Source organism: Neoarius graeffei, chromosome 17 (genome assembly GCF_027579695.1).
Source record: "Neoarius graeffei isolate fNeoGra1 chromosome 17, fNeoGra1.pri, whole genome shotgun sequence".
Lineage (NCBI taxonomy): Eukaryota > Metazoa > Chordata > Actinopteri > Siluriformes > Ariidae > Neoarius > Neoarius graeffei.
The window spans coordinates 38543583-38567606 of record NC_083585.1 but is presented as its reverse complement, the minus strand read 5'-3'; the positions used below and the strand labels follow the sequence as shown (position 1 = coordinate 38567606).

At 42.4% G+C, this 24024-nt stretch overlaps 1 protein-coding gene across 1 annotated transcript in view; it reads left to right on the top strand.

Annotated features, from left to right (window-relative positions):
* The first annotated feature begins 365 nt into the window (after nt 1–365).
* Nucleotides 366–24024, top strand: part of LOC132864715 (LHFPL tetraspan subfamily member 6 protein) — a 128886-nt gene continuing 105227 nt past the window's right edge. Inside the window, exons 1-2 of the mRNA XM_060898131.1 lie at nt 366–625; nt 942–1461. Of these exons, the coding sequence (XP_060754114.1) occupies nt 1077–1461 (385 nt within the window). The 5' untranslated portion in view covers nt 366–625; nt 942–1076. The remainder of the gene's footprint in view (nt 626–941; nt 1462–24024) is intronic.

The following is a 24024-nucleotide window of genomic DNA, read 5'->3' as shown; positions in this document are numbered from 1 at the left end:
AGGCCCAGTTTCCCTACAAGGAAAAGAAATAAATGACAGTTTTGGTCTTGTGGGAGACATTAGTTATTAGATGTTTGTTTGGTTCCTAAAAATTGCAGCTTGTATTGAAAAAATGTGTCAAAAGGTTTCACTTTGGTTCCTGAAGTTAAGGTTTTTGGTTCTATTTAAGTGTAGCATAGCATACTGTATTAAAGTGAATTGATAATTATGGCAGTGCAAGGTCCTCACAAGCCTGAGTGTGTGTGTGTGTGTGTGTGTGTGTGTGTGTTCTGCATGGAAACTGGCCCATCCTCCTGGGCGGGGAGCTGCGCGCGCGCGCGCCCGTGCATATAGAGTCTCCGGTTCTGCGCTCGCGCCTCACTTTTCCCGAGGAGGAGAACGGGAGTGGGTCGCAGCCCACAGAGCGCTGTGGATCTGAGGGACTGGAGCTGGAGCTGTGTGTGTGTGTCCTGTCCTGCTTTAGAAAGAGGAGGACACTGGATTCCCAGCAGCACGTTTAGGGAACTTTTCCACGTCCATGCTGAAGCAGAAGCTGTCTCCTGGTGTTGGAGAAAGTTTTGGTTGTGACCCTGGGAGATGTCATCAGTGATTTGGACTTGAGAGAAAAGGCGATGAAATTGGTCATGTAGGTATTTGCTCATTGCTAGTATCAGCTATAATTTGCACTACTTGTAATACAATCCAATGCATGCAGATGCGCAGTGAGTTCTAAGCTGGTATGCATGTGTCTGTGTTTATTGTGCTGTTTTTTTTTTTAATGTAATAAATACAGCGCGTGCACAAAACCCGAAATTCATAAAATTGCGCACTTGAGCCTAACTTTGCGCTTTCCAGCTGTTGTGCCTAGTAATCTCATGAGAACCCTAAATGTGTACACTGTGGAATGTGGGCTTGAACGTCACATAACTTTGTGTGTGTGTGTGTGTGTGTGTGTGTGTTAGGAGACGGAGCGCAGTGCGCAGAGAACCATGGTGAAAAACTCGTGGGGATAGAGACAGAACAAGAGCAAGAAGGATACAAGTTCTCTCGTGCAGAACAAACCTTTGGGAATTTGTCTCTATAGAAGAAACCGAAGCATGGCCTCCAGTTTGACGTGTGCGGGTGTGGTGTGGTCGCTCGTGTCTCTGCTGAGCGCCGTGGCGTGCTGCGTGGGCTTCTTCATGCCCTACTGGCTGTTGGGATCTCAGATGGACAAGCCGGTGTCTTTCGGCACGTTCCGCCGCTGCTCGTACCCGGTGCGCGATGAGGCCAGGCAGGCCACGGTGATGCTGGAGCAGTGCGGCCGCTACGCGTCGTTCCAGGGCATCCCGAGCGTGGAGTGGCGCATCTGTACGGTGATCACCGGCACCGGCTGCGGGCTGCTGCTGCTCGTGGCGCTCACGGCGCTGATGGGCTGCTGCGTGTCCGAGCTCATCTCCCGCACCGTGGGCCGCGTGGCGGGGGGCGTGCAGTTCGTCGGCGGTGAGTAAAAGCACGAGCTGCTCATCCACCCTGTGACCCTGTGATCGCTCTGTGGAAATGGTTTAACACGGCTGCAGCGTGGTGGATCACTGGCTGTCATACAACACTGAATTTGAATTGTAACATAAAACCAGTAGGCATAAATATATTACATGTGCAATCTTACAGAGTCCCTAAGGTCCAGAAAGGTGATTTTAAAAAAAAAATCTTGTATGCGCAAGATAATCACTTGTTCCCACATGAGAACAACTTGTGCACACATGATGATAACTTGTGCACACGTGAGAATAACTTGTGCACACGTGAGAATCACTTGTGCACACATGATGATAACTTGTGCACACATGATAATCACTTGTTCCCACATGATAATCACTTGTGCACACGTGAGAATAACTTATGCACACATGATGATAACTTGTGCACACATGATGATAACTTGTGCACACGTGATAATCACTTGTTCCCACGTGATAATCACTTGTGCACACATGATAATCACTTGTGCATACGTGAGAATAACTTGTGCACACATGATGATAACTTGTGCACACATGATGCTAACTTGTGCACATGTGATAATCACTTGTTCCCACATGATAATCACTTGTGCACACATGATAATCACTTGTGCACACGTGAGAATAACTTATGCACACATGATGATAACTTGTGCACACATGATGATAACTTGTGCACACGTGATAATCACTTGTTCCCACATGATAATCACTTGTGCACACATGATAATCACTTGTGCACACGTGAGAATAACTTATGCACACATGATGATAACTTGTGCACACATGATGATAACTTGTGCACACGTGATAATCACTTGTTCCCACGTGATAATCACTTGTGCACACATGATAATCACTTGTGCACACATGATAATCACTTGTGCATACGTGAGAATAACTTGTGCACACATGATGATAACTTGTGCACACATGATGCTAACTTGTGCACATGTGATAATCACTTGTTCCCACATGATAATCACTTGTGCACACATGATAATCACTTGTGCACACGTGAGAATAACTTATGCAAACATGATGATAACTTGTGCACACGTGATAATCACTTGTTCCCATATGATAATCACTTGTGCACACATGATAATCACTTGTGCATACGTGAGAATAACTTATGCACACATGATGATAACTTGTGCACACATGATGCTAACTTGTGCACACGTGATAATCACTTGTTCCCACATGATAATCACTTGTGCACACATGATAATCACTTGTGCACACGTGAGAATAACTTATGCACACATGATGATAACTTGTGCACACATGATGCTAACTTGTGCACACGTGATAATCACTTGTTCCCACATGATAATCACTTGTGCACACATGATAATAACTTGTGCACATGTGACAATAACTTGTGCACACATGATGATAACTTGTTCTCACATGATAATCACTTGTGCACACATGAGAATACCTTGTGCACACATGATGATAACTTGTGCACATGTGATCATAACTTGTTCCCACATGATAATCACTGGTACACACATGAGAATACCTTGTGCACATATGATAATAACTTGTGCACACGTGATAATCACTTGTGCATACATGAGAATAACTTGTGCACACATGATAACTTGTTCCCACATGATAGTAACTTGTTACCACATGAGAATAACTTGTGCACACATGTTAATCACTTGTGCACACGTGATAACAACTTGTTCCCACATGATAATCACTTGTGCACACATGAGAATACCTTGTGCACGCATAATAATAACTTGTGCACACGTGATCATAACTTGTTCCCACATGAGAATAACTTGTGCACACATGATAATCACTTGTGCACACACGATAATAACTTGTTCCCACGTGATAATCTCTTGTGCACACATGAGAATAACTTGTGCACACATGATAATAACTTGTACATGTGTGATAATCACTTGTGCACACATGAGAATAACTTGTGTACACTTGATGATAACTTGTTCCCACATGATAGTAACTTGTTACCACATGAGAATAACTTGTGCACACATAATAATAACTTGTGCACACATAATAATAACTTGTTCCCACATGATAATCACTTGTGCACACGTGATAGTAACTTGTTTCCACAAGATAATAATGTGCGCACGTGATAAAAATATCATCTTTCAGGACATTAGGGCTTTGGTACAATCCGCAATACACGTGTAGTCATTAATCACAAGTTGGTGTTAAAAGGCTTGAAAGATCTGGCAAGTCTGAGAAAGTTTTCTGCAGATAGAGTACTGAATCTGACTAAATATTAATATAAAAACATTCAGAAGTTAGGCACTTCAGTGTTTCATGTTTATGTATGTGTAATAACATGGGAAAACTTACATTTGACATTTATACAATATACAGAGGCTAGTTCTGACAACTACAAGCTTTCCACAGCGAAAATAACCTATGTTTCTCTTTTAAACGTTTATCCACCAGAAATACAATTTTAGTCTGGTTGCCCCGAAAAGTGAAAAGGGAGAAAACTGCATTTAAAGATTTCATTCCGGTTCCACTGAAAGATCCCTCGCTACCCCTCTCCATTTATAACCTGTTCTGCTTATGGAAAAACATTGCTGTCAGATGTAAAAGAATTAAGTTTACAGTGGGAAATCTGTTTCACTATGGCACACAGCTGTGCAAGAACATTAAAATTGTGAAAAATCACGTTACTTTAGGCAGCTCTTTAGGCAGACTGACTGCTTTTACTGCTGCGTTTGATCTTTGCTTGCAGACGGCCCAGGCAAATTTATAAAGTAACCTAAATAAAAATATTTCCATGTCATTTTCGTTAAATATACGTATGTCAGGTTTTCTTAAAGTAGAGATGCCAGAAAAATAGCAGAAACAAGCCATTTTGGTCAGAACACTATGTTTCATAATTTTAGTGGTTTTCCAAAGTTCAGCCATGGTGATCTCCAACACTATATGGCCAAAGGTATGTGGTCACCTGACCATCCCACCCATACGTGCTTGTATCTGATTTATATTGATGTGAGTTACAATTTTTTTCAAAGGTAAGTTGCCATATCTGTTAGACATTATTGAGTTTTTTAAAAATCTATTGTTTACAGTACATATTTGAACAGATGCCTGTTGTTGTAGTCAGTATATGGCCGTGCTCAGAATGAATGGTGTGTTAAGGCTTTATGGTGTGTATCTGCTTTATTGAAAAAGAAACATATGAACCGAAAAATCAGTGACCCTTGCAAATTTCTCAACCGCTCCGTCCTACACTGGACTATCGAATATCTGGTCATGATAACAAAAAACTGTCGTGGCATCCTTGGGAATTAGTTCCAATAAAATTTTGTCTATCCCAAGATTTTTTTTGTCGTATTTATGGCTTAAAGGTGCAGTTTGTAAGGTTTAAAATGGTTTCGGTACTAATCATTGCATTTCACACATACCCTAGGGGAAAAAAAGTGATTTGCAGTGTTGCGTTTTAGTGTCTGTGGATACTTTAATCATTTTAGGCCTCTGTTTACATTTTTCCAGCCTGGAAATTACCTCAACTCTGAGCCACAACAGAGCCAGAACATGCTTAGCTCTGCCCTTTTTCTTTAAAACGGCAAGTCCATTAGTTATACTTAGTTGCAAGAGATGGGGTGTGGTTGGAGGGAAGGAGACAGCTTGTTAATGGTTCAAATACAAATGTGATTCTACTTGCAAGCAGCAAAAGACAGACTGCTTTTTAAACAGTATTTCCCAAACTGGTCCTTAGGGTTCTCCAGCTGGCCCACATTTTTGCACTCTTCCAGTTTCAAACATCATCAAGGACATAAAATAACTGGTACGGTGCTTCCTGAATACTCAAAAGTCCTTGACTATGCAAATGAGCATTGATTCCTTAGGACTAAAGCTTCAGTCCTGGTATCAAGGGTGTCTTTGCTTTGTGAGGCCAGTATCCGTGACGCTCCTCTAATAACTTGTCAACGTACGATTCCTGATACAGGTAATATGACAGTCACTAATGTTACAGCAATCCAATAAATCTTACACAAGTATGTTTTGATGTCCACTTAGTGAGAGCGTATCATATTCCTGACAAGTCATTGTTCACATTGTAATAAAAAGGATATTCAATTCCAGCCTGCATTGCATTTCCTCTTCGACTCGTCCTTGTGGTTTAGAGAGCATTGATACCGCAGTTCTCTTATTCAGGTTGCCTTTTCCTCAAAATAATATTAAATCCAATACAGACGGAAGGAACCTGATTCACTTTAGACTGGAGAGCTGAGGACTGTAATTCCAAACGCTTAAGTTCTTCCCAACAGTGCGACATAATAGCCTTTTATTTCACCTCCCCGTCGCTTGTCTGGCAGAGTTTTGGCACAGAGTCGAAGAGAAGTGGGGATCCTTTGAGGAATGCTGACTCTTCTGTCTGTTCTGGCTCTATGGCTGTGCCTCAAAACGTGTAAAAGTGAGTTACATCCTTCACGAAAGCCAGTGTGAATAGCTATTCTAACTGGTCATTGACTTCAGATAAAAATGAGTCCTTTGGTTGTGGCTGGAAAAGAAGTCGACTGTCCCAGTCATAACCCTATGTTTTGGACAAGCGCACATTGTCACACCACTGTGTGGGTGAAATAGTTTGACGTTCAAAGCAGAAACACACTGCTGAAAGAACAGAACAACTGAACAGCCTTGTCCAAGTCTTTCTGTACTTTCTGTGCACTGTGCATTTTAACTTGTACACTCTGCACTGTGTTTAGAAATACTGCTGGCTCTTCCCTCTCATTAACTTAGCCTGTATGCACACACACACACACACACACACACACACACACACACACACACACACACACACACACACACACACAGTGTGGTTTGTCAACCTGCCATGAGCCAGTCACTTTACAATCATGTTAAATAGAAGCAGATCACTGCTGACAGCTCTTTCCTTATCACTCCAGCACTCTGGCTCCTTAAGCTTTCATGCATTTTAATGATTCAGTGTATGACTTTATATGCAGGGCGTGTGCATTAATCCAATGCCTTTGAAGTTTACACTCATTTTGACTTGCACTGCTGTCGTCATACCGCCCAGTTCAGCATACACCTATCTCTATACCATGTAGTACTGGCCACTTTTTTTTTTTTTAGTATTAGAATGGCAGATACAATTTTCGACATCTTAATGATCTTTTGGTCATTGCAAAAGTACAAAAGACATTCAATACGTAAATTGCACATTAATAATTACTCAAACTTCCACTGGAAACAAATGAGTTGATTCCCGATTACTTAGCGTATCAGATCATGTGACACCATTCCATAATTATCGACACCTTTGTCCACAATTATTGACACCGTTCCACAATTATCGACACCTTTGTCCACAATTATCGACACTGTTCCACAATTATCGACACCTTTGTCCACAATTATCGACACCGTTCCACAATTATCGACACCTTTGTCCACAATTATCGACACCGTTCCACAATTATCGACACCTTTGTCCACAGTTATCAACACCGTTCCACAACTATCCAGATGATTGATTATTAAAAAATAATAATAAAAAATTGGTATGTGGTATTAGGTTAACAAAACATAGTTTTTATTTAAAATTTGCTTTACATTTACTTATATTTACTTTACTTATATTTAATACAAAATATCATTTATATAAATATATCGGTGTCGGCGTTTACGTAAATGAGGAAGTAATTCTAATGTTTGTAAACAAATGAACTGATAATGTTTAACCTGTGTCAGAAAATCTTTTTGCTCCACTTTCTACACACTTTAAGTATTTTCATAGATCACATATTTTGTTAATCATTCGTTGTTGTTTGTATTAATTTCTAGTTTTGTAGTTTACCAATAAATATCAACAGGCAATTGACATTGTAACCGCATGAAAATCCAGGTCAAAGGTCGCATGTCATTCCTTGAACCAAAATATAAACTGTCTACTGATATTGTAATATGTGGTAGATGTTTACAACAAACTGAAAAAAAAATTCTGAATAGGATAGAAAAATCTGAATATTTCAAGCATGTATTTTTTTTTATATGCGAGGAATTTAATTCTGGTCTAATTCTATTTATTTCAATCAGATTCCAAATACTCTATAAACATTCCATTCTGTTATGAATCAGAAACAAAATTATCATAAATCACAGCACTTTTATTATTTTAAAGTACAGTACTTCATCTACTTCAACAATGTTACACAAAGATCGATCTATAACAGTTGTAAATGTCCCTTAATTCCACAGGGTGTCGATAATGGTGGACTCCAGTGAAAGTGATCACTATTATCGACACCTCATGTGACTTCTCAAACTTGCATTTAGATACAAAATGGTGGCTGTCAAGTGAAAGACTAAGAAACAAAGCAGGTTTCGACAAGGAGATCATGAAATATCGGTGAATTTGATCAGTAAAAACATGTCCATTATCTTTCCACCATGCTTACCTGTGATGATAACATCCGGGTTTTCCTCAAATTGCTGATCGTACTGAAAAAAAAATTCTATCTCAGGTAACGAGCTGTGTCATCAGGCGACAAGCTCAAAGGGCGAGGCGGGTCTTCTGGTTGATTAATTAACCAATAATAACTGTTGTAACTGAAACTCACCCTTGTAAAATTGTTTTTATTGGTAAATTTGAAAAAGTCAATAATTATGGACTATCGATAATTGTAGCTGCCGCTTTACTACACTAGCATGTCAGAGGAAGCATGGGGGATGGACAGAATGTAAATATATGCAAGCATTGATTAGTCTTTTCAGGGTTTTGACAGATGTAATGTGTCGTATCAGGTTAACATATTGAAGAGTTCATTAGCATAACATACCCTGGAGATGATGGAGACCATTTTTTGATATGCCAAGATTTGTTCCCATAGCTTTTTGAAAGTGTAGTCCATCCATCCATCCATCCATCCATTTTCTGCCACTTATCCGGGTCCGGGTCGTGGGGGTAGCAGCCTAAGCAGAGCAGCCCAGACTTCCCTCTCCCGTCACCTCCACCAGCTCTTCCGGGGAATACCGAGGCATTCCCAGGCCAGCCAAGAAATGTAATCTCTCCAGCATGTCCTGGGTCTGCCCTGGGGTATTTAGTGTTTAGTGTAGTCTGTTAAACGTATTTTATATTACAGTGCTGTTGAATTCTCGATTCTAGTTCACCAGAAGGAGAATTTATTTAGCATTTTTGGAAGGAATCTTGTCATGGCTTTGTAACAGAGGTAAAGCTAAAGGTTCTTCTGTTTTCAGGCATGAGAAAGTCTTCAGGATGGAGAATTCTGGTTTCTTAACATGACATGAGTGAATTTTTTTTGTGAGGAAAGACTGTTTATAAGACTGCTGTATTGTAAGTAATTTAACTTAGAATTAACTTGTTTCATTGAAGTTTCACAATATTAAATGTACTTAACTACAGATTGATAGAGAATATCCATTGCATCGTTCTTTAAAGGAGAACTGACGTCATTTTTAAACTTGTTTTATTTCTTAATTAACATATGATTAAATTATGTTTTCAGTTTTAGTAACCTTATATCGTGACTCGTATTGGCAACTAATTGCAATTAAATATTATACTTATTGGCCTATTTGGTTTTTAGCCATGTTGAATATAGTTTGTTTGGTCCACGGCAGGCGTTGCTTATCCGTGCAATCTTCGTGACGCGACGTGTCAAACGTGAACCGTCAGCCAGGTGTCAGTGTCGCCATTTTGAAAACTGTTTTCCAAACGAAATATTGCACAAAAACGAGTTTAAATGACGATTACTGCCTACTTTTTTCAAACTTTCCTGATTGCTATCAAAACAAACAAAACTTCCGGCTTGATTACATCAGCATTCGAAAGAGGGCGCACGCGTCTTTTGACAAAGTTGGCAGATGTTGGTCACTTTGATTTCCGCTGTACGTTTTACTTCCGTCCTACGATGTCTCGCACAGGTCTCAACGAATCTCGTTTACGGCCATTGCTTTGACATATGGACTGATATATTACATAGCATATTTCAAACACTCAGAACTTGCTATAGCAGCGACAAAATAGCTATCAAAAATGCATTCCTATATTTAATAAAATGAGATAAAGAATTTTGATAATAAAAAATTTTGCCTTCAGTTCCCCTTTAATAAATAAAAAGATTTGAGTTGGCAGATTGCTGCGGTATGAGAGGAATGAAACACGTCAGGATATAATGTTATTGGAAAACTATCCACACTGTGGTAGTAACAGTAACTCCACTTTGCATTGTGGTTAGCACTGTCACCTCACAGCAAGAAGGTTCTGGGTTCGAGCCCAGTTCTGTGTGGAGTTTGCATGTTCTCCCTGTGTCTGCATGGGTTTCCTCTGGGTGCTCCGGTTTCCCCCACAGTCCAAAGACATGTGGTTAGGTTAACATGGGGCCTGAAGGTTGGGCTGAAGTGCCCTTGAGCAAGGCACCTAACCCCCACCTGGTAGTAGCATAGCTGCCCAGTGCTCTGGGTATGTGTGTGCGCTCATTGCTCACTTGTGTGTGCGTTCACTGCTTCAGATGGGTTCAGTGCAGAGGAGACATTTCACTGTGCTTCAGTCTGTGCTTGAGTGTACATGTGATAAATAAAAACTTCTTGTTCTTGTTGTTGTTCATTGAGCCACATCCCAACACCCTACCATTGATTAATTTTGGATAAAAGCACGCTTCATTGTGTATTATTCCTTCACTTTACTATAAGAGCTTACAGCAGAAACTGAAAAGTGCTTTCTGTATATATCAGTTTATCCCATTTCATACCTTTTGCTCAGGGTGACATCTGTAATAAATCGCCTTGTCTGTGATAAAACTCTAGCTATAATTCAACAGCACAAATGAGATTCCATCAGGTTTCTTTTCCTGGTGTTTCATGTTTGTGTCACACGTGGACATATGATTGCAGGATAATGGATGATTTTTACAGAGAAGTACAATCATTCCACTGTGGCACATGGGAATTTAAAGTGAGACTCTATAATGGCTCTAGCCATCATAAAAAACCTGCCACTTTAATCAGGCGTGAGTATCACACTCTGTTCTCACAGTATCACTTTCCTTTTTTGTTTTAACAGGCTCAGAAAAGGCGTTATACAGATAGTGTCAACGACCACACCTCAATGCTAAAAAGATTCAAACGCATTCCATCATTACACGTGCGCTAGAGAGTTGAAAACGGTAATGGTATGCATTTCTAAACCTGAGATGAGGTGATTAGGAATTTATTATTCCAGCTTTTGGTTCCTGAATTAATGGCACACACTTGAGGCTAATTCAACTCGAATTGAGTATACAGTATGTTATCGTGAATATTTAGTTTTATGGGAAAAGAGACCTCATCACAGTGCACACCATTAATAGTGTACAATATGGATATAGAGGTAAAATTGTAGCCTTGCCTCGTAATGATTTCAGACAAAAGTGCTTTCTACACACATACACACACGAATTATGCTGGTAGAGTTAAAGCTGACTGCTAATTGAGCCCAAACTTCCAAGGAAAGAGAAGGAGACAGCAAAGAATAAAGCGAAAGAGAAAATGACCTTCATATTTAAACCTCACTCATTGTGTTCGCTTTATTCCTTTTGTCCTGTCTTAATGACAGACCAGAGTCCATGGCAATGACAGAAACTCCCCATGGTTCATCTTCTATTCAGCTGCCGTCCATTTAGCCAATGACTGGTGACTCCTATATGTCTCATCACAAAAATGGGCCTGATGAGATATTCTCACCTTCTCTGGTAAACCTTCTCTGGCTTTGTTCTCTCAGAGATGATGGATGATTATGGTATTGGGTTCGAGAGGAAAGGCTGATATATTACAAGGCTCCTTCAGGTGCTTATTATAGATTAGTCTCAACCGTTACACAATGGTTTATGGTTTACAATATTCAGAAGAATCAAAATGCAGCAGCTCTAATGGATAAACCAAACAGTGTTTGATAGATACATTTAATTTCACATTCTGCTCAGCTATATTTGTATCGCCATGTTTATTCCAGTTTGTCTCCTGTGACTTGCTTCCCAAATAACTTCAATGCACAATACAAATTACTTACAGAAACCTGAATCTAGTTTGTTATGAGTGTGGTAGTGTTCTTTTTCAAGACGTGTAATAGAAGACAGTGTTTGTAGGCGTAGGCCTTTGTCATTAGATCGTCTTTTAAGGGAAAAATCAATTAAGCTCTTGTAGATGTGGAATTCAGTAGACCGGAGTATTTCAGTTATTTCAGATGAGTTATTTCATACAAAATCAATACAGTTCAATGTGTAGACAGGCAGCCTGCTATACAGAGTGCGTCTCTGTTTGTACAGGTTTTTAAAACTGTAATTATTTTAAATTCAAAGACACTTAAGAAAATTTTACAACATTTCTAAGCCAGATCGTGAATTTAAGGCTTTTGTGTAAAATTTATCTGGACCAGAATTGAGTCCTGCCCCAATTACAACAAAGCTTCACATATTTTCCTTAAGGAAACCAATGAACAGGGTTGCCAGGTCTTAGTAAAATTTCCAGCCCAACTACATCTAAAAAAACATGCAAGAAGACCAGAAACTAGCCCGCAGAGCTTGTGAATGGAAAAGAGTACCAAATTGTTCTTCTTTTCCCAGTTTCTGTGTAGAAAATAAGTTCACAGTGTTATACACACTTTTTTTTTTATTTGAGGTATGGTTTGTTGTATAATCCATAATACCACATTCCCTCTACCAATATTTTCAATATATCTTAAAACAAAAATGATTCTATATGTTGTAGATACACTATCTGCACTTCCACGTTCCCTTTGTTTGCCATTGCCTATGCTTGCAGAAAATTTATTATTTGCTTTTTCCATATACCAGCTTGTTCCAAAAGTAGCCCAATTTGGTGTGAAAATATGATCCTGGTAGCCCTTCTGGTTAGACATACAGTGCCCTCCACAATTAGTGCCACCCCTTGTAAAGATCAGTAAAAAAGGGTTAGAAAAAATCCACCTTTTGGTGAAGTCGCTTCATCTCACACTGAAAACATGAGAAAAATCCAGCCTTTAACTGAAATAAATTGACTCAGAGAAAAACAAATCCCTCATCAAGAAATAATTATTTCCAACAAAAACACGTGCCACTTTTTGTAAATTATAGTGAACACAATGTAACTGAAGCATGTTTCCCATTTAAATTGTACATTTTTGAGTTGATTGGAGTGTGTAGGAATTTTCAAGCTGAAATCCATGACTTCCTGATTAACTGGGGAACAAATATGAGGTGACACACAGAGGCCAAATTCCCTTAGTCATCTATCAACATTGGAAAGATAAGAGAACACCCAAACCAAATGACTGAAAAGTGTGTTGACTTTCAGAAATCAGGGAATAGTTATTAAAAAAAAAAGCTCATTTCTACTATTAGGGCAATAATAATAATAATAATAATAATAATAATAATAATAATAATAAAAGTGGACACCCACTGGAACTATTACAAACTTGCCTGGAAGAGGACCCAAGTTGGGGATCACTGTTTGTAAAGTACAAGAAAAAGTAAAATCTTGGGGTTTCCAAGTCTCCAAAACCACCATCATATGCCACCTCTATGCCAACAGTTTATTTGGAAGTTATGCTAGAAAAAAAAAAACCTTTTCTGTCAGTTAACCATAAACATGAGCATCTGAAGTTTATGAAACGCTACTACAACTTTGACTGGAACCATGTTCTATGGTCTGATGTAACAAAAATGGAGCATTTTGGCAATAAACACTCAAGGTGGGTTTGGCGTAAAAAGAAGGATGGCTATAATAAAAAGAACCTGATCCCACCTGTAAAATATAATGGAAGTTCTGTGATGTTTTGGGGCTGTTTTTAATCCAAAGGCCCTGGAAACCTTGTTGGGGTACATGACATCATGGACTCCATGAAACACCAGGACATTTTAAATTAGAATCTGGCCGCTTCTGCCAGGAAACTAAAACTTGGTCGTCACTGGATCTTCCAGCAGGACAATGATCTGAACCGTATGTCCAAATGAAAGCAAAAATGGTTCGCTGATCACACAATCAAACTTCTGCCATGGCCATCTCAGTTCCCTGACCTGAACCCCATTGAAAACCTGTGGGGTGAGCTGAAGAGGAGAGTGTATAAGAAGGGGCCAGGACCCTGGATGATCTGGAGAGATTATAAAAAAAAATGTTATAGGAGAAACTCGGTGCTGTTTCACTGGTAAAGTGAGGTTGTACAAAGTATTAAATGCAAGGGTACAAATAACAGTGGCACATGTTTTGTTGGGTGGCACGGTGGTGTAGTGGTTAGCGCTGTCGCCTCACAGCAAGAAGGTCCTGGGTTCGAGCCCCGGGGCCGGCGAGGGCCTTTCTGTGTGGAGTTTGCATGTTCTCCCCGTGTCCGCGTGGGTTTCCTCCGGGTGCTCCGGTTTCCCCCACAGTCCAAAGACATGCAGGTTAGGTTAACTGGTGACTCTAAATTGACCGTAGGTGTGAATGTGAGTGTGAATGGTTGTCTGTGTCTATGTGTCAGCCCTGTGATGACCTGGCGACTTGTCCAGGGTGTACCCCGCCTTTCGCCCGTAGTCAGCTGGGATAGGCTCCAGCTTGCCTGCGACCCTGTAGAAGGATAAAGCGGCTAGAGATAATGAGATGAGACATGTTTTGTTGAAAATAATTATTTCCTGATGAGGGATTTGTTTTTCTCTGAATAAATTTATTTCAATTAAAGGTTGGATTTTTCTTTCTTTTTTTTTTCAGTGTGAGATGAAGCTCACACTGAAAATGTGAAAAGGTGGATTTTTTTTCTGACCCTTTTTACTGATCTTTACCAGGGGGGCAATAATTGTAAAGAGCACTGTATAGTTTTGGCATATGTGCACAGAAGATGCGGTCAACTGGGGGATGGATTGTCAGTATTTTATTTTGCAATTGCAGTGATCTTCTCAGGCAACACAAGGAGCTATAAATTACAAACTGCTCGTCTCATACGGTTTCCCCCCATTTGATTACGTGTGCTTTCTCCCAGCTCTGAACCACATCTAAAACATGCACTCAAGGAAAGCAAATAGCTGATGCAGTGTTTTCTGAACATCCATATGTCTTTGAGGATATGCAAATGAGCATGATTGCTAGTGGAGTGATTTGTTTCATGATCATTCAGCTTGGTTGCTCGAACTATTAAAGCGCATTGTTGAGTCTCCTGACATTTGATATAAAGCTGAAGTCAGACTTAATACCACTAATTAATTAGCATTAATGTTATCTTGTCTACGCTCCTGGTTTTCAGCGATCAGGCTGCTAAAGTGGAGAATAATTAAGGCACTCTTATAAAAGCACATTCGATACTCTGAAAAGTGCACCGGGAATCATTTCCTTTGGGAGGCCATATCACTCTGAGATAATGTTACTGATACGCCATTGTAAATTCTCTTCCTTTTATTCTCTGTGCCTCAACTTTTTGCAAAGTTTCTCTTGCCCATGGTGAATGCTGTATGCTCTGAATCTAAGCTCTACTTCAGTTCAACTTTCACCTAAATTGCTTTTCTGGCCCACTATTTCCCTCACATTTCCACTGACCTTCTCTCACTCATCAGTGCAAGCTAAAGCAAGGCCTGCTGAGTGGAAGAGAACCACTGCCCAATAGGGTTCACTAACTTGCAAGGGCATCTTTAAAAAGAAAGCCAAAAAAGATAGGGGAAAAAAAGGGATTGTCAGACAGCAGGTCAGCTCAGTGCCAGACTGTCCAGCTCCTACAGGGATTTGTCTCGTCAAACAGGATATCTACAGCACTAAATGTTAGACAGGAAACATTATTTCAGTCCATTTGGATTCTAAACCCTTGTTTTCAGCTCCGCAGGGCCAAATGTGGAGTGGCCACTGCACCAATGCTCACTCAGCTCTGTCTGAAATAACTAAAGCACAGCCTGCTATGGAGGAGAGGACGCTTGTGGGGATTGTCATTGCTCAATCAGAGTTCAAATTAGGAAACAGTCATGGGTGAATTATTTCATGCCCAAACATAGTTGTGGTTTCGTATGAAAGGTTTATGTGAACTAAAATTTGTCAATAGGCAGGTTTCATTTCTGCAGGCAAAAATGCAGACAGAGGGCGTTTATGTGAAATCAGGAAATTTAAATTTGCACAAAAAGTATAGGTGAGTGACTCAATGTTCATGGATTGTTGACTGAGATCCTGATCTTCAAAGAAAGTCAGTACATTTTTGAGTTTTGCTCAGTCTAATTCCATCTTAGTTCACTTTTAATTAAGAGTATACCAAGCTACGTATATGACCAACATTCCCAAGCATTTAGACAGGAAGAGTTCTCTTACTGGAGCCAGTTGGAATTATTTCTATTAATGCACACAACAAATGGTCACACTCTTGGATGGCTTTCTCAGGAATGGAGAAAGGTCAGCAGCAGTAGCAGGAAAACCAAACCAGTCACACACACACACACACATATATATATATCCCAACTTTATTCATCACACACTTCTGAAATTCCTCTCTGCATTTAACCCATCTGAAGCAGTGAACACACACATAAGCAATGAGCACACACACACACACACCCAAAGCAATGGGCAGCCATGCTAACAGCGCCCGGGGAGCAGTTGGGAGTTAGGTGCCTCGCTCAAGGGCGCCTCAGCCCAAGGCCGTCCCATATTAACCTAACCGCATGTCTTTGAACTGTGGGGGAAACCGGAGCACCCGGAGGAAACCCACGCAGACACAGGGAGAACATGCAAACTCCACACAGAAAGGCCCTTGCCGGCTGCTGGGTTCGAACCCAGAACCTTCTTGCTGTGAGGCGACCGTGCTAACCACTTACACCACCGTGCCGTGTAATATATACAGTGGTATGCAAAAGTTTGGGCACCCCTGGTCAAAATCGCTGTTACTGTGAACAGTTAAGCAAGTTGAAGATGAAATGATCTCCAAAAGGCATAAAGTTAAAGATGACTCATTCCCTTTACATTTTAAGCAAAAACAATTTTTATTTTCATCTTTTACATTTTCAAAATGACAAAAAAGGAAAAGGGCCTGAAGCAAAAGTTTGGGCACCCTGCATGGTTAATACCTAGTAACACCCCCTTTGGCAAGTATCACAGCTTGTAAACACTTTTTGTAGCCAGCTAATAATCTTTCAGTTCTTACCTGGGGGATTTTCACACATTCGTCCTTGCAAAAGGCTTCCAGTTCTACAAGTTTCTTGGGCTGTTTTGCATGCACTGCTCTTTTGAGATCTATCCACAGATTTTCAATGATGTTTAGGTCAGGGGACTGTGAGGGCCAGGGCAAAACCTTCAGCTTGTGCCTCTTGAGGTATTCCATTGTAGATTTTGAGGTGTGTTTTGGATCATCGTCTTATTGTAGGACCCATCCTCTTTTTAACTTCAACTTTTTTTACAGATGGTGTGATGTTTGCTTCCAGAATTTGCTGGTATTTATTCGAATCCATGCTTCCCTTGTCCAATGAAATGTGCCCTGTGCCACTGGCTGCAACACAACCCCAAAGCATGATCGAGCCACACCCATGCTTCAGAGTTGGAGAGGTGTTCTTTTCCTAGAATTTGGCACCCTTTTTTCTCCAAACATACCTTTGCACATTGTGGCCAAAAAGTTCTATTTTGATTTCATCAGTCCACAGGACTTGTTTCCAAAATGCATCAGGCTTATTTACTGTAGATGTTCATTTGCAAACTTCAGATGCTGAATTTTGTGGCTAGGACGCAGTAAAGGTTTTCTTCTGATGACTCTCCCATGAAGGTCATATTTGTTCAGGTGTCGCTGCATAGTAGAACAGTGCACCACCACTCCAGGGTCTGCTAAATCTTTCTGAAGGTCTTTTGCAGTCAAACAGGGGGTTTTATTTGCCTTTCTAGCAATCCAACGAGCAGTTCTTTCAGAAAGTTTTCTTCATCTTCCAGACCTCACCTTGATCTCCACTGTTTCTGTTAACTGCCATTTCTTAATAACATTACAATCTGAGGGAACAGCTACCTGAAAACACTTTGCTACATTCTTGTAGCCTTCTCCTGCTTTGTGAGCATCAATTATTTTATTATTCAGAATGCGAGGGAGTTGCTTAGAGGAGCACATGGCTGTTGATTTTAGGGAGAAGTTTGAGGAGTCAGAGAATTTATACAGCTTTGAAATCTGCATCATCTGACCTTTCCTAACGAAGAATTTGAACAAGCCACAGCTCAATAAGCTAATGAAGGTCTGGAACCTTGGTAAAAGTTACCTGAGAACTCAAATGTATTGGGGCGCCCAAGCTTTCGCATGGTGTTCCTTTTCTTTTTTCACTCTCCAATTGTACAAAACAAAAATAATACACAAATCTTGCAGAAAACACTGAAAAGAAATGTGTCGCCTTTACCTTTATGCCTTTTGGTGATCAGTTCATCTTCTGCTCACTTAACTATTCACAGTAACAGACATTTTCAGTAAGGGTGCCCAAACTTTTGCATGCCACTATATATATATTACTCCACACAGTGTAATGAAGTTTATGCCTCGTCTCGTCTCGTCTTCTTTCGCTTATCCGGGACCGGGTCGCGGAGGCAGCAGTCTAAGCATGGAAGCCCAAATTTCCCTTTCCCCAGACACCTCGGCCAGCTCCTCGGGAAGAACACTGAGGTGTTCCCAGGCCAGCCGAGAGACATAGTCCCTCCAGTGTGTCCTGGGTCTTCCCCGGGGCCTCCTCCCGGGGGGACATGCCTGGAACACCTCCCCAGGGAGGCGTCCAGGAGGCATCCGAAAAAGATGCCCGAGCCACCTCAGCTGATTCCTCTCGATGTGGAGGAGCAGCGGCTCTACTCCAAGCTCCTTCCGAGTGACTGTGCTTCTCACCCTATCTCTAAGGGAGCGCCCAGCCACCCTGCGAAGGAAACTCATTTCGGCCGCTTGTATCCGCGATCTTGTTCTTTCTGTCATTACCCAAAGCTCATGACCATAGGTAAGAGTCGGAACGTAGATCGACCGGTAAATTGAGAGCTTCGCCTTTTGGCTCAGCTCCTTCTTCACCACGACGGACCGGTAAAGCGACCGCATCACTGCGGAGGCTGCACCGATCCGCCTGTCGATCTCACGCTCCATCCTTCCCTCACTCGTGAACAAGATCCCGAGATACTTAAACTCCTCCACTTGAGGCAGGACTTCTCCACCAACCTGGAGAGGGCAAGCCACCCTTTTCCGGTCGAGAACCATGGCCTCGGACTTGGAGGTGCTGATTCTCATCCCAGCCGCTTCACACTCAACTGCAAACCGCCCCAGTGCATGCTGAAGGTCCTGGCTTGAAGAAGCCAACAGGACAACATCATCCGCAAAAAGCAGAGATGAAATCCTGTGGTTCCCAAACAGGATTCCTTCCGGCCCTTGGCTGTGCCTAGAAATTCTGTCCATAAAAATTATGAACAGAACCGGTGACAAAGGGCAGCCCTGCCGGAGTCCAACATGCACTGGGAACAGGTCTGACTTACTGCCGGCAATGCGAACCAGACTCCTGCTCCGTTCGTACAGGGACCGGACAGCCCTTAGCAAAGAGCCCCGAACCCCATACTCCCGAAGCACCCCCCACAGAATACCACGGGGGACATGGTCGAATGCCTTCTCCAGATCCACAAAGCACATGTGGACTGGTTGGGCAAACTCCCATGAACCCTCGAGCACCCTATGAAGGGTATAGAGCTGGTCCAGTGTTCCGTGACCAGGACGAAAACCGCATTGTTCCTCCTGGATCCGAGGTTCGACTATTGGTCAAATTCTCCTCTCCAGTACCCTGGAGTAAACTTTCCCTGGGAGGCTGAGAAGTGTGATTCCCTATAATTGGAGCACACTCTCCAGTCCCCTTTCTTAAAAAGAGGGACCACCACCCCAGTCTGCCACTCCAGAGGCACTGTCCCCGACCGCCATGTGATGTTGCAGAGGCATGTCAACCAAGACAGCCCCACAACATCCAGAGACTTGAGATACTCAGGGCGGATCTCATCCACCCCCGGTGCCTTGCCACCGAGGAGCTTGCAAACCACCTCAGTGACTTTGGCTTGGGTAATGGACGAGTCCACCTCTGAGTCATCAGCCTCAGTCTCCTCAGTGAAAGACATGACGGTGGGATTGAGGAGATCCTCAAAGTATTCCTTCCACCGCCCGACAATGTCCCCAGTCGAGGTCAACAGCTCCCCACCCGCACTGTAAACAGTGTTGGCAGAGTACTGCTTCCCCCTCCTGAGGCACCGGACGGTTTGCCAGAATTTCTTCGAGGCCGACCAATAGTCCTTCTCCATGGCCTCCCCGAACTCCTCCCAGTTCCGAGTTTTTGCCTCCGCAACTGCCCGAGCTGCAGCACGCCTGGCTTGCCAATACCCGTCAGCTGCCTCAGGAGTCCCGGAGGTCAACATGGCCTGATAGGACTCCTTCTTCAGCTTGATGGCATCCCTTACTTCCGGTGTCCACCACCGGGTTCGGGGATTGCCGCCATGACAGGCACTGGAGACCTTGCGGCCACAGCTCCGAACAGCTGCGTCCACAATGGAGGTAGAGAACATGGTCCACTCAGACTCAATGTCTCCCGCCTCCCTCGGAAGCTGGGAAAAGCTCTCCCGGAGGTGGAAGTTAAAGACCTCCCCAACAGAGTGCTCGGCCAGACGTTCCCAGCAGACCCTCACCCATACGTTTGGGCCTGCCAGGTCTGTCCAGCTTCCTCCTCCGCCAGCGGATCCAACTCACCACCAGGTGGTGATCAGTTGACAGCTCAGCCCCTCTCTTCACCCGAGTGTCCAAGACATAGGGCCGGAGATCAGATGAAACAACTACAAAGTCAATCATCGACCTCCGACCTAAGGTGTCCTGGTGCCACGTGCACTTATGGACACCCCTATGCTCGAGCATGGTGTTCGTTATGGACAAACTGTGACTAGCACAGAAGTCCAATAACAAAACACCACTCGGGTTCAGATCGGGTAGGCCATTCCTCCCAACCACGCCCCTCCAGGTGTCACTGTTGTCGCCCACGTGAGCATTGAAGTCCCCCAGTAGCACAATGGAGTCCCCAGTCTGAGCACCCCTCAGTACCTCTCCCAGGGACTCCAAGAAGGCCAGATACTCTATACTGCTATTTGGCCCATAGGCACAAACAACAGCAAGAGCCCTCTCCCCAATCCGAAGGCGCAGCGAGGCGACCCTCTCGTTCACTGGGGTAAACTCCAACACATGGTGGCTGAGCTGGGGAGCTATAAGCAAGCCCACACCAGCCCACCGCCGCTCACCACGGGCGACTCCAGAGAAGTGGAAAGTCCAGCCCCTCTCGAGGAGCTGGGTTCCAGAGCCCAAGCTGTGCGTGGAGGTGAGCCCGACTATCTCTAGCCGGTACCTCTCAACCTCCCGCACAAGCTCAGGCTCTTTCCCCCCCAGCGAAGTGACATTCCATGTCCCAACAGCCAGCCGCTGTGTCTGGGGATCAGGTCGTCGAGGCCCCTGCCTTCGACTGCCACCCAATCCACACTGCACCAATCCCCTACTGCTACCTCTGTGGGTGGTGAACCCACAGGAGGTCGGGCCCACGTCACCTCTTCGGGCTGAGCCCGGCCGGGCCCCATGGGCAAAGGCCCAGCCACCAAGCGCTCGCATACGAGCCCCAACCCCGTGCCTGGCTCCAGGGTGGGGCCCCGGCTGCGTCATACCGGGCGACGTCACGGTCCTTGCTTTTTTCTCCATAGGGGTTTTTGGTGAACTGCTCTTGGTCTGGCACCTAGGACCTGTCTGCCTTGGGAAACCCTAACAGGGGCATAATGCCCCCGACAACATAGCTCCTAGGATCATTCAAGCACACAAACCCCTCCACCACAATAAGGTGGCAGTTCTAGGAGGGGAAGTTTATGCCTGGTTTTGAAATTTTTATTTTTCAACAACTCTAAACAATTCAAGATTGTGGAAGAGATAACTGGAAGGACGGAGGGTGTCTATAAAGAACCTCAAACTGACCTGAACTGGATCAAGCTGCTATGACAGGAATTTCTGTGAGAAACCTTTGAGAAGTCGTGCAAGAGGCCCAGCAGACCATCTATGAGGAATGCATCTGAAGACCGACTATCTGTCGTACGAAGAAAGTGTGCAGTGGTTATAGATGTTTGTGATGGTGATAAATAATTACTTTAATGAGATGGTTTTCCTCTAAATAAACCTGGTTAATTTTTAACTCCTCACTGCAGCAATCTCAGTGGAATGATAAGATCATCATGGTCTTTACAATATTTCTGCTGCTCAATCGACACCCTGACTAAACAAATATCCTGTTACTATTCACAACCTTCTACTTGGATGAAGGCTTGGCATTGAGATGCTTTATTTCAGCCAACATACTGGAAAATATTTGGCTTTTTTACAGACATGTAAAATTGTGACTGGAGCTGTGCTTATTGTGATGTGCAATATATAGTGGAGTCCAAAAGTCTGAGATCGCTAATGCTTCTATTTTGCATTCTTCTCTAATTCAGTACAACAATTTTTATGATAAATTGTGTTACTGAAAACAACTTGAATGAAAAGTTGAATGCTTGAAATTTTTGCATGAGTTTCTTCGTAGATGGTTTGTCCCCATTTCTCTTTAATGACAGCGTGCACTCGAGCTCCACAAGCAGCGTGGACTCCAAGTGTGTGAAAAACCTTATGATCCATTTTAGATCAAATCCATCGGAGGTTTTTCTGAACATATACTTCGATAGAGGAGATAAGACATGAGGGAAATCTGATCTTTTGTACAACATGGTCAATATCACAAATTTGCTTGTATTTAAATAGGGACCTAGAAATAGTGCGCAATCTTGAATATTAAATATTCTAGATGTTGAACATTTACTTTCTTTGTTTTGAATATTTCAGATTCCTAAAACCTGTTTATTTCCAATTTTAAATCACAGCTTTTCAGTGTGGTATCAGACTTTTGAACCCCACTATACCGTATGTGCCGTAGTCGAACCTTTATTATAACCACACAGAGCAAAACAGATTGACTCCAATAAGTTCAGACATGCTGAGATGAATCGGTGAACCTTTTCACTCCTTGGCTACAGTATACACTGTCTGTATAAATAGTTCTTCCTGGCTTTGGGGTCAGAGAGTGTGTGAAGGTGAGTAAATAAAGAAGTATGTATTATGAATACACGATAGGAAATCCATCAGCTGGCTGTTTGTTTTCTTTTTCTTTTTGTCACCTGTTCTCTCATCCTGCCGAGTTAGTTATTTGATTTTGCATGGGGCAGCAGTGCTGTCTTTGAATGATGACCTCAAAAAGGCAGGAAAAAAAGTCAAGTTTCTTGATGTAGCCTATCCTAAGAGCAGCTCTTCTTGGAAATGTCTGCGCAGCTTTACAGTGATAAGCTGTTTTAATACAGTAAGTGCTGACACAGAACTCTTCGTCTGAAAGACTTTGCTTTCACATTACTCACGCATGGTCACTCATGATCAAGCTGATATGCCCAGATCCACAGTGTCACCGTAGTCAAAATAATTTGTTGGTTCTCTGAAAAATGGAATCAAGCCTGTTGTAACTGTGGGTTGTAAATATCCCCAGTATAACTGACAACAGCTGAATGCAAGCCTTTCTTTCTGTAGTTGAGAGTAATTCTGTTTTTCGATGGAGTTCATGCACATGTCCTGACATGTATGACATTATTCACTGCGTTATACAGCACTACCTTGTTAAACATGTGCATAACAATGACACAGTGACTGTAAATGCCAGACTGCATCTGTCATCTGTTTGTTCTTCAGAGCACCACTCTGCCGAGCCTGTACAATTTACATGCCTCATACCAACATTTCCCTTCATCGCCTCATGTATTATGGTACATTTTCATCTTTTAAAATTCTGTTTGACAAGCTGTTTTAGATTTATATGAAATTGTGGTTATGGATTGCACTTAGCGACTGACTGACCATAGTTTAATAAAGCTAAAGCCAAACACCACCAACCACAGTCTGCATAAACCAAACCCTTTGTTAAAGACTTCTCAGGGCATTTTCAAAAGCACTTCTCATTTCCAATACCTAGAATTTTACATGAAATTTTCAGAAAAAGAATGCCTAAATGACCATAGTTTCCTAAAAATTATTACAATATTTAAGGAAAAAAAATGTACCCAGCTGTATGAGGACATGAATTTTACTCTGTGAAAGCTCTATAGTGCACACTGTGCATCATTTCTAAATTTGTTCATAATTGTGGCCAGTGAGTCTGTCAGTTAATGAGACCCAACTGTTAAAATGAAAAAGCATACATTGAAAGTAACAATATTTTGGTAATTAGTGCGATAACATGGCTGCTTCTTTGTTCCTGGTTTAATCTCATCTCATTATCTCTAGCCACTTTATCCTGTTCTACAGGGTCGCAGGCAAGCTGGAGCCTATCCCAGCTGACTACGGGCGAAAGGCGGGGTACACCCTGGACAAGTCACCAGGTCATCACAGGGCTGACACATAGACACAGACAACCATTCACACTCACATTCACACCTACGGTCAATTTAGAGTCACCAGTTAACCTAACCTGCATGTCTTTGGACTGTGGGG